Genomic DNA, 12125 nt, shown 5'->3' on the forward strand with positions numbered 1-12125 from the left:
AGAAGTAATAGAAGTGACTGGCATTTTCTCTGCAGTGAAATGCATTCTTTTTATAATAAAGAGAAAAAAATCAGTGAATATTATTATTTTAATGAGTTTTAGCTCCAAAGGTACACAGAGAACATCTGGTCCAGTGGTTCCCAGCTCAGGTTCCTGAACCACTGAGGTCCTCCAAGCTAGAAACAGGAGTGACAGTGGTGATGTTCTGTAAGCCATTTTCAGAGCTTCAGAAACTTAATGGAAATCCTGCCTCTACCTACATTGTGACAAGGTCTCTTATTGAATGAATGGAGTTTGTTTGGTTTATTAACTCTCGTTGTATGGTCATGGTCCACGAGACCTCATTTTAATTTTTTAGTTTCTTTCTTGGAGCATTTCTTACTATATGTAATGATTGATATTCATAACTTATTTTTTCATAGAGATCCTCCAAGGGACAGAGAGAACTTGCTTTAAAAGAGAAGAAAAGTTATTTTGTCCTAGCATTACCTGTATTGGCCCATTGGACCCTTTCCTAAATCTAAAGTACATTTTAGAATTTCAGTGATCTTACTTTTCTTGCATCTTGAAACATTTTTCTGTTTCATCATCATAGATATTATTTCATCATTTTTCATCAATTAGCCTCTACTATGCTAGAAAATGGAGAAGGAAATGGCAACCCACTCCAGTATTTTTGCCTGAAGAATCCCATGGACAGAGGAGCCTGGTGGGCTGCCGTCTATGGGGTCGCACAGAGTCGGACACGACTGAAGTGACTTAGCATGGGTGCATGCACTGGTGAAGGAAATGGCAACCGGCTCCAGTATTCTTGCCTGGAGAATCTCACGGACAGAGGAGCCTAGTGGGCTGCTGTCTATGGGGTCGCACAAGAGTTCGACATGACTGAAGAGACTCAGCAACAGCAGCACACTAGAAAAGACTGAAATACACAAAATGGAAGAATAATGAAATTGCATAGAAGCATTGTGCAGTACTGAAATGAATCATCACTGTTACATCATCCTTTAATTTTCTTATTGTGTTGGCCAAAGTATAATGTTCATTTTTAAGAAGATATAGAATAATTCTGGAGAGACTTCTGTCTGTATAGTTGTTTTGGTTTTGTTTAGCTTTCATAGAATATAATTTAGAATTCAGAAATTGTCAGTTTCTACCCATAACTGCAGAGAAGAAAAGTGGCAGAGGAAGATGTTTCAGTTACTAGACAAATCAGAAGAGGAATGCAAAGAGACAGAAAGGAGCCCCTTGATGCTAATATTGCTGGTGGTATTGATGGTATAAGTGGAGCCTCACACTGAGTCTTCAGATGACAGTATCCTAGATGAATTTTCTCAAACTTATGAATCAATAAGTAAATGGTGTCTCTCGAAGAATGAAAAGGAAAATATGGTGTTCTCATATATAGTTAATCTTTGAAATGGACCTTATCACATAATATTTTGTGGTAGGAACATGGAAAATTCCATTTGCTAAAATGACATATGACCATATTTTTTTCTTTTTTGTTGGGTTTTATGTCCCAAATATTTGTAACTAGACAGCTGTTGAAAGCAAAGGCAAAGACAAAGATGACCGAAAGGAAATAGATTATGTAGAAGTGAAACAATTTATTGGATTGATCATATTAATTGGAAATGATATATTTAATAATGAAAATGAAAATGGCTGGGCCATCCTCTCTTCAACAGAAGTGTGAGCCATAAAAGTTTTTTAAAGCCTTACTTTTTGATGGTGCAAATACAAGAAGAATTGGACATAATGATAAGCTAGATCATGTTAATAGAAATATATTCATAATCTAGAATCACTTGGGTGGTACAGGTGTGGGAAAAGCCAGAAGTAATATGTTAGAATTTATTAAAGATGTATTTGAAGTCCAGAATCAGGATATATAAAATACTTATATTTAATGTTTACACATGACAAACTCCCAATGCACAGTTGATGCACACTTAGCTGTATTCAAAGGATGTTGCCCATTTTGGGTAAATATACCTTCAAAACCAAGAAAATAGTGGAGTATAAGTTTGAGTTTACTTAATGCTTATTAAAATTCCCAATAATTACTTTTCTTTCTTTTGAAATAACAACTCTGTTGAGATAGTGAAAGAAAGTGTTAATCACTCAGTCGTGACTGACTCTTTGTGACACCATGGACTGTAGCCCATAACCGCCAGGCTCCTCTGTCCATGGGATTCTCCAAGCAAGAAAATCCTGGAGTAGGTTGTCATTCCCTTCTCCAGGAGATCTTCCTGACCCAGGCACTGAACCCAGGTTTCCCACATTGCAGGCAGATTCTTTACCATCTGAGCCACCAGGGAAGCCTTATTGAGATAAAAATCCAGATATATAAAATTTATTTTTTACAATATACAGTTCAGTCCCTTTGAGTGTACTCACAAAATTTTGCCGCCAACAGTACCATCTAATTTATAGAATTGGTTCATCATCCTGAAAAGAGACTCCCATACCCTTTAGTATCAATCCCTATTGTCCCCTCCCTCCCTCAGCCCTTGGCACCCTGTAATCTGCTTTGTCTGTTTTAGATATTTCATATAAATGGAATCTTAATGTGTATTCTTTTGTGACTGGTTTCCTTCACGTAGCATAATGGTCTCAGGGTTCACACACAGTAAAGCATGTATCAGTGCTTCATTCCTTTTTCTGATTGAGTAATATTCCATTATATGTGTATAGCACACTTTGTTCATTCGTAGGTTGATGGACATTTGGGTCACTTCTGCAGTGGGGTTTTCATGAATAATGCTACTGTAAACATTCATGTATGTGTTTTTGTGTACCATGTCACTTTTGTTGTATATCTAGGGTCAGATGGTAAATTTTTATTTTACATTTTGAGGAACTGCCAACTATTTTCCAGAGTGGTTGCACCATTTTATATTACCTACAGTGTATGAGGGTTCCTGTTTCTCCACAGCCTTGTTAACACTTATTATTAGTTCTAGCCACCCAACTGGGTGTAAAGTGGTAGCTCGTTGTAATGCCATCCAACCATCTCATCCTCTGTCTCCTCCTGCCCTCAATCGTTCCCAGCATCAGGGTCTTTACCAGTGAGTTGGCTCTTTGCATCAGGTGGCCAAAGTTTTGGAGCTTCAGCTTCAGCATCAGTCCTTCCAGTGAATATTCAGGGCTGCTTTCCTTTAGGATGGGCTAGTGTGATCTCCAACCTCGCCTCCTCCTATCCTTTTCTCCACTGTCTTTCCCAATGGTTGTGAAAAGTGTCTCCCTGAGAAGACTAACTGACTGTGTATATTAAGTATTTACTTACTTTATTAGAGGTAAGCAAACAGCCCTCCATCCTCACTTAGGTACTTAATACCTCCCAGTTACACGAGATTTAAAGATTGGGAGCTAGAGGCCAGTGTCACGAGAAGAAAAGAGAAGATACACAGCCCTCCCATCCCCCAGCTTTTTGTGTAAGTGGCTTCCTGACTTGCCTTTGGGCTTTTGTGAAAATTCTCAGAGATGAATCCGATTATCTGCTACTGAGAACTTTAATTAGGGTTTCGGTCTCTGCTCACCCCCAGCCATTTATTCTCGGGTGCTTCTTGCCACTTCCTTGGATGTGTATTGCTCTGTTTAGTATGTGTCCAGAAACACATTAAACTCCCTGTATTGGAAATAAAAGATGTTACCTGGTGTTTTCAATTATTTTAAAATTCTTTCTTTCTATCTTTTTATCCTAGATATTGAAAGATATAGTAAAAGATATATGAAGGTGTACAAAGAAGAGTGGATACCAGGTAACCATAAAACTTAAAATGTTAAAATTAATCTTCAAAGGCTATCTCCCTACCATGTCTTTTTAGGACCAATTTTCTATTTCACTATAGGAAAATAGAGCCTGGCTCTCTTCCTGTAATTAATTAGCAACATAAATCTTTTGAAAACTAAGATGAAAAGATTTTTATATTGTAACAAGGAATATTTGAAGTGATATTGTAGAAGTTCTTAGGATATTTTTTTTTTTCTTTTAATAGGGCTGGCCAAACTCATTGGATTTTCCATTTTCATTTGATACAATCACAGTTTTCATCTTTAATACTAATAGTACTCACTTCTGTGTTCCTGAGTGATTTTATAGCTTTTGAGGAGGAACCAGGTCTCACTTTAAGAATATTTTCAGCCGAGCTTGTGTATCTTCCTTTCTTTTCAGCAGGCATAGACTCTTTTTGGTTGTTAATGTGCCTTTTCAACAGAACCATACCTAAGAGAGTTTTTTTTTTTCCAGCATTCACAAAATTGCCTTGGTAGAGGCAAGGTGTAAGGGGCTGCAGAGATCTCATCTACTTCATTTTGTAGAAAATTAACAGTTGCTATAGAAACGCAGTGACCTGTCAAGGCAACTTGGAATATTTTAGTAAAACCCAGGTTTCCTCATTTCAGCACACTTCCCTTTGACATCTCTGTCCTTGGTGTGTTACAGAAACTGCCTGTATGCAGAAGCCTAAGTCACATTTACAGCATTGATTGCTTTCCCGAGTTGCAGCATCTCTTTTCAATGCTAATTGTTGATAATGTGTCCCTCTGGAAACACTCCTCTTAGGTCTCTCATTTCTTCTACTACATAAATATTTGTCTCTGAATGATTCTGTTTAAGTCCTTTGTCATGATCACCTATGGATCATTTATGAAAAAAAAATTAGGTTGGTGCAAAAGTAACTGTGGTTTTCTTATTGTTGAACTTTGTTGTTTGATATTGGAATACATTCTTAAATGTGGTTATGTTATACTTCATTTTAATGCTCATTTCTTGCTTTATGTGTCTATTTGTTTTTGGCTAAGGACAAATTACTTGCCATTTAGACTAGGGAAATGATGTTAGACAAAAAGCAAATTCAAGTGATTTTTTGTTTGAGTTCAAAATGGGTCGTAAAGCAATGGAGACAGCTCTTAACATCAACAACACCTTTGGCCCAGGAACTGCTAATGAACATACAGGGCAGTGATGGTTCAAAAAGTTTTGCAAAGGAGATGAGAGCCCTGAAGATGAGGAGTGTAGTGACCAGCTGAGAGCCATCATCAAAGCTGATCCTCTTACATCTACACAAGAAGTTGCCAAAGAACTTGACATCAACCTTTCTATGGTCATTCAACATTTGAAGCAAATTGGAAAGGTGAAAGGCTTGATAAGTGGGTGCCTCATGAGCTGACAGAAAATCAAAAAACTGTCATTTTGATGTGTCGTCTTATTCTATACAACAGTGAACCATTTCTTGATCGGATAGTGACATGCAACGAAGTGTGGATTTTATTTGTCAGCTAGCAATGACCAGTGCAGTGGTTAGACTGAGAAGAAGCTCCAAAGTACTTCCCAAATCCAAACTTGCACCAAAAAAGGTTGTGGTCGCTGTTTGGTGGTCTGATGCCCACTGTCAGATCCACTCCAGCTTTCCGAATGCTGACAAAACCATTAGATCTGAGAGGTATGCTCAGCAAATCAACGAGATGCCCTGAAAACTGCAATGCCTGCAGCCAGCATTGGTCAACAGAAAGGGTCCAGTTCTTCTGTACAACAGTGCCCAACCGCACATCACGCAACCAGTGCTTCAAAAGTTGAATGAATTGGGCTACAAAATTTTGCATCATCTGCCATATTCACCTGACTTCTCACGAATTGACTACCATGTCTCCAAGCATCTTGACAAGTTTTTGCAGGGAAAATGCTTGCATAACCAGCTGGAGGCAGAAAATGATTTCTGAGAATTGCTCAAATTCTGAAGCACAGATTTTTATGCTATAGGAATAAACAAACTTATTTCTCATTGGCAAAAATGTGTTGGTTGTAATGGTTCCTATTTTGGTTAATAAAGATGTGTTTAAGCCTAGATATAATGATTTATAATGAAGAAGAAGGGTGAAGAAGGCTGAGTGCTGAAGAATTGATGCTTTTGAAATGTGGTGTTGGAGAAGACTCTTGAGAGTCCCTTGGACTGCAAGGAGATCCAACCCATCCATTCTGAAGGAGATCAACCCCAGGATTTCTTTGGAAGGAATGATGCTAAAGCTGAAACTCCAGGACTTTGGCCACCTCATGCGAAGAGTTGACTCACTGGAAAAGACTTTGATGCTGGGAGGGATTAGGGGCAGGAGGAGAAGGGGACGACCCAGGATGAGATGGCTGGATGGCATCACTGACTCAATGGACGTGAATCTGAGTGAACTCCGGGAGTTGGTGATGGACAGGGAGGCCTGGCGTGCTGCGATTCATGGGGTGGCAAAGAGCTGGACATGACTGAACAACTGAACTGAACTGAACTGATAATGATTTAAAATTCACAGTCTGAACCTGCAATTACTTTTATACCAACCTAATATTTAAAGCAAAATTTATTAGTTCAGGAAAAATAGCTTGAGATATAAAAGTATTTTCTACAAACAGTACTGAGTTTTTTATTAGTAGGCAGCATTTTTTTAATCTATTTTCATGTTGCTTCACTTTTCTGATTGTCTCTAAGCTTAAAAAAGAAGAACAAGTGACAAATTAGAGGAATTATTTAGCTAATGCAGGCAAAATCATTAAATGGAAGGAATTTACTTTTCCACAGCTATTTCTATTTTTAATTTTAAAGTCTTCCTATAATTATTAAATTGTTTAGTTTTACATATATTAGGATTATGGTCACATATTTTAACTTTGAAAAAATTTTTTCATTATGTAAGAAATACATATCAACTACAGAACATGTACAAAACAGAATAATTGAATAATAAATTACATTTAAGGAAAATAGCTATAATCCCAACACAAGGAATTACTGTAATATTTTGTTTCCAACCTAGAGCTTTCTCTGCACAAATATACATCTGTTGAAGCATTTACATGTTAGGTTTATTCTTTTAATGGAATTATATATATATTGTTTTAAAAACTTTTAAAATTTAACAGTGTATTATGAATAACTTGTCATGCCCATAAGTATTTTTCTATATTTTTTCATTATGAAAATTCTTGTACTTGAAATTAATTATATAAATATTATTTAACTTAAAAGAATATTATAGAAATTTTATAAGTATTTCAAAGGTATTTTAATGAATTTTTTCTTTGTAGGAGAAAATATATCACTATTATAGTTTAATCCCCAGTAAATCTATACAGATACTAAATTTTATTTCCATTGCATGAGGCACTCTCATGTTCTTTAAATAGTTATACCCAGTGCCAGTAATTCCCAGAGGAAACAGCCCTTTTTATTTCTCCTTTTGTACACACAGATTGGAGAAGACTCCCTAGAGAGTTGATGCCAAGGAAAAAATGCAAAAAAGGTACATTAACTAATGTAAGAATAATCCAGATAGGAAAAGGTTATTGCTTAACTTCTATCTATATGAAATTGTCAATATAAAGTTACACTCAATGTTCTAAATGCTTTTTCTGAAAGTATTTTTGATATTTTGATTATTTTATCAGTGTTTTTTGCTTTTGACTTTTTGTTTGTTTTCCCCTTAATTAGGAATTTTGAAGTGCTAGGAAAGACTTTTCAATTATGTAGATATTCTCATTTGTATATTTGAAATTTTTTTAATGATTATACTGGCTTTAAGTTTTTAACTACAACATTTGGAACTGGTAACATTTGGGAACTGGTAGAATAGAACTTTATGGTGTACGTAAAATGCCGAAGTGAAAGTTTTTGTTGTGTTGTTCATTCATAATCCCACCAAATAAAAAGCTGTTGAGCATCTACTATTGCCAGCCCCTGCGCTAAGAGGGATAAGCCAGTGAGCAAAGGAGGAGCAATCCTCACCCTCAGAGAGCGTACGGTCAGATGGAGTAAAGACATTCAGCATAGCACACCGTCTTCACTGGGAGGTCAGGGAAGGGTTTGTTGAGGAGACGCAGTTGAACTCCAGATTGAATGATGAGTACGAGCTTGCTGTGGTGAGGTCATGGGAGTGACGCTGGAGAAATTGGGTTTGTTAATGTGTTTTTCTTGTTGAGTCTTAAGAGTTCTCTGTGTGTTTTGGGTACTAATCTGTTGGGAAAATATTCCTGCTGTGTGTCTCTCCTTTCCTCTTATACCACTGCAGCATTCACAGTACTTCTGACACTAGATTTAGGGAGTTATTTTTTCCTGCATATCAAACAGTTCTCTGCAACACCAACTACGTCTTATCATTTAATTCAGTTCTGACACTAACTGGAGTTAGCGCTGATCCCACTAAGGGCTCAGTCCCAGGAGACTGCTCCCCGCTACAGATGTCAGTCTCAAGTATAGTGTGTCTTCAGGTTTCCCACAACTGCTGTCTGCATTGGCTACCAGTTGGAGGTTCCCATGACCCTCCCTGGTGGAATTAGATTTACCTGAACAGCTCACGGAACATGGTGATGTATTTACTTATATTTACCAGTTGACTATAATAAAGGTTATGATAAAGACCCAGATGAACAGTCAAGTGAAAAGAGGCATAAGGTCAAGTCTGGAAGGTCACCCGTGCATGTCTGTAGAGTTGGGATGTGTCGCCTTCCTGTTCACGAATATGTTCACCAATCCAGAAACTCTTGGAACAGCATACTTTGGGGATTTTTATGGAGGCTTCATCACATAGGCCTGATCAGTCATTAACTCAGTCTCCAGCCCCTTTCCCCTTTTCCAAGGATTCTGATCATGGCTGGATATATCTGGTAACCAGCCCCATCCTGAAGCCACCCAGCACCCCACTGAGAGTCACCTCCGTAGAATAAAAGAGACTCCTGTGCTCAGTTGCTTCAGTTGTGTCCAGCTCTTTGCAACTCCATGGGTGGCTCCTCTGTCCAGGGGATTTTCCCAGCAAGATTACTGGAATGGGTTGCCATGCCCTTCTCCAGGGGATCCTCCCAACCCAAGGATCGAACCCATGTCTCCTGCATTGGCAGGCGGATTCTTTTACGTGCTGAGCCATCAGGGAAACTCCAAAAGACACTCCTATTGTCCAGTAAATTCCAAGGGATGTAGATTCTTCTTAGAACAACAACAAAAAATTATGTTATCACTTAGGAAGTTTTAAGGGTTTTAGCAGTTCTCTGCCTGGAACCAGATGCTGAGACTAGTATATATTTGTTTCTATTTCACACAGTCCTTTTTCAAATATGTCTTTTGCAAACATTTTCTCCCATTCCATTGTTTGTCTTCTTAGTGTCTTGACACTGTCTTTTACACAGAAGTTTTGAGTTTTAATGTAGTCCAGGTCATCTGTTCTTCTATTCATGGATCATGCCTTTGGTTTTGCATCTCAAAAGTCATCACCAAGCTCAAGGTCACCTAAATTTTCTCTTACGTTATCTTTTAAGAGTTTAATAATTTCATGTTTTACATTTAGGACTGTGATCCATTGTGAGTTACTTTTTGTGAAGGGTGTAAAGTCTGTGTAAATTTATTTTTTTTGCACGTGGAAGTCCAGTTGCATTTTTCTATATTTATGTGGGTCTCTTTCTGGGCTCTCTATTCTGTTTCATTGATCAATGTATTTATTCACCTATACCATAGTTTTGATTACAATAAGTTTATAGTATGTTTTTAAAATCAGGTAGTACCATCCTCTAACTTTGTTATTTTTCTTCAGTATTGTGTTGGCTGTTCTCAGTCTTTTGCGTTCCATCTATATAGTAGAGTCAGTTTGCTGGTATCTGTAGAATAACTTACTAGAATTTTGATTGAGGTTGCATTGAACTTATAGATGGAATTGGGAAGACAAGACATCTTGAAGATACTAGCTCTTCCTGCCAATGAATATGGAATATGTCTCCATTTGTTTAGTTCTCTGATATCATTATTCAAAGTTTTATAGTCTTCCTCATATAGGTTGTGTATGTATATATTTTGTTAGACTTATATCTAAGTATTTCATTTTGGGAAGTACTAATGTAAATAACACTATGCTTTTCACTTCAAATTCCACTAGTTCATTGTTCATATATAGGAAATCTGTTGAATTTTGTGTATTAACCGTATATGCTGTAATCCTGCTGTAATTTCTTATTAGTTCCCAGTTTTTTAGCCCATTCTTTCAGATTTTCTACATATTGTCTATGAACAAAGAAAGTTTTATTTCTTCCTTCCCAATCTACATACCTTTTATATCCTTTTCCTATCTTAGTGTATTAGCTAAGACTTCTAGTACAATGCTGAAAAGCCCCTGGAGAATGAAATGGCAACCCTCTCCAGTATTCTTGCCTAGAAAATCCCACGGAGAGAGGAGCCTGGTGGGCTACATCCATGGGAGCAAAGAGTCGGACACGACTAAGCCCACACAGCAGCATGAATGATCCACTAGTTATGCCCTAGTGGATCACGAATTTTTAGCAGACTTTAAGGGGCTGAAAAGAATATATCTGATTTGGAGGAATTCATGTTCAAATACATCCCACAACTGCTCATCCTTAGAAGCCCATGGACACATTAAAGATTAGTAAAAGCTTCCAGTGCATCAGGCTTTTCATTTGTTGAAAAGCAAAACAACAGCAAAACTTTCCTTTTCCATTCTGCTCTCATATTTTTGTTGCATATTATACAAATTTTGTGTTTTGTTCCTGGTAAGCTTATATACTCTCTTTTTTTAAAAATGGTCTCCCCTGATTTACAAGAAAGTAGATAATACCTAAAGAGCCAAAACAGAAAAGGTTTGTTTCTTGAAGATCCAGCTATTGGCAGGTGTTGTGTTGAAAGAAATAAAAAAATTCAAATATATGCATGTATTTGGCCAAAGATTAAAAAAAAATGTAAATGTTTTGGGGTTGAAACAGTCTTTTAACAGATTTTAGTAATTTTACACTTCTTTTCCAATTATAAATAAAAGAATTGGGCATTACAAAAACCAGAATGGAATGTAGCAAAAATTGCTGAATGGACTTGAATATGCAGCTGTGACTTTCTTGGCTAAGAGATTAATAATTATTATAAGTTTATTTACCTGACCATGTTCTATAATATCCATTTAGCAGATTTATGTGTTATGAAATTTAAATAATTTGACAAAAGTTCCTTAGACAAAAAGACTTCTTGATGTAATTTACATTCCTAGCTAGTGATTTCTGAAATCAGTAATGTATGTTGAGAGCTTGTTCATATATGATATGATATTTTACATGCTACAATTCAGATTAAACAGTCTTTGCCCTCAAGGGAAGCAGAGAAAGTTACCCATCATTAAATCTAGCTTTTTTTTTAAAAATAACTTTTGTTCAAGCAAAACCTCACTAATATATTTGTTCAGGAGTCTCAAACTTAGAGACTCCCCAAAGGGCAATTTGGTATAAAACAATAAATTGTAAATTCCATTAGTTATGAGTCATGTCCACAATCTAAAAATTTCTTCTTCTGTAGGTTAAATGTTAATCTTTAACAGAATTACATCTTTCTGAGCCATATTTTCCTGTTACCAAGTAATTTCTAAGTATTTAGCTCGATTTTGGGAAAGGATGGTAATACTTTGTGATCACAATGGGACAGTTTTTAACATTATCAATTTTGTAACATAACATCATAACTTTTGTAACATGTCAGTTTTGGTAACTGACTACCAAGATCTATATGTGAAACAGTTCTCTATACCCTGCAGTTTCACAGTACCCTCAAAATGCAATATTATTTGATATAGCTTAAAAATTATGTATCCCAAAGCCATTAAAGGGCTCCCTTAGTAGCTCAGACAGTAAAGCACCTGCCTGCAATGCAGGCGACCTGGGTTCTATCCCTAGGTTGGGACGATCCCATGAAGAAGGAAATGGCAACCTACTCCAGTGGTCTTACCTGGAGAATTCCATGGACAGAGGAGCCTGGCAGGCAACAGTCCATGGGGTCGCAAAGAGTTGGACATGACTGAGTGTTATTATTGCTTTGAGTTTTCAGATTCATGTGATTGATATGTTCCATTTAACTATTTTATTCTTCATTTCAAAGATAATACTATGTTGCCCTGAATATAACCTCTTTCTCATCTTTTCAACCACTGGCAAATGTGTGTTTATTCTGCACTTGTTTGTTTTTTAATTGAAATGTACTTGATTTTGTTGGTTTTCAGTCACTCAGTCGTGTCCAACTCTTTGCGACTCCATGGACTGCAGCACACCAGGCTTGCCTGTCCTTCACCATCTCTCCTTCACTCATGTCCATTGAGTT

General features: G+C 36.9%; 1 protein-coding gene across 9 annotated transcripts in view; it reads left to right on the forward strand.

The window, feature by feature from the left end:
* POLR3G (RNA polymerase III subunit G) overlaps positions 1–12125 on the forward strand; it is a 52552-nt gene that overhangs the window by 25491 nt on the left and 14936 nt on the right. For 5 of the 9 annotated variants that reach the window (XM_042250742.2, XM_042250743.2, XM_042250744.2 and 2 more), the window contains exons 4-5: positions 3711–3767; positions 7243–7293. The exons of 1 other annotated variant lie outside the window; for it this stretch is intronic. In XM_042250742.2, the coding sequence (XP_042106676.1) occupies positions 3711–3767; positions 7243–7293 (108 nt within the window). The remainder of the gene's footprint in view (positions 1–3710; positions 3768–7242; positions 7294–12125) is intronic. 3 more of the 9 variants (XM_042250745.2, XM_060415991.1, XM_042250746.2) reach the window with 1 other exon arrangement.

This window comes from Ovis aries, chromosome 5, assembly GCF_016772045.2.
Source record: "Ovis aries strain OAR_USU_Benz2616 breed Rambouillet chromosome 5, ARS-UI_Ramb_v3.0, whole genome shotgun sequence".
Classification (NCBI taxonomy): Eukaryota; Metazoa; Chordata; class Mammalia; order Artiodactyla; family Bovidae; genus Ovis; species Ovis aries.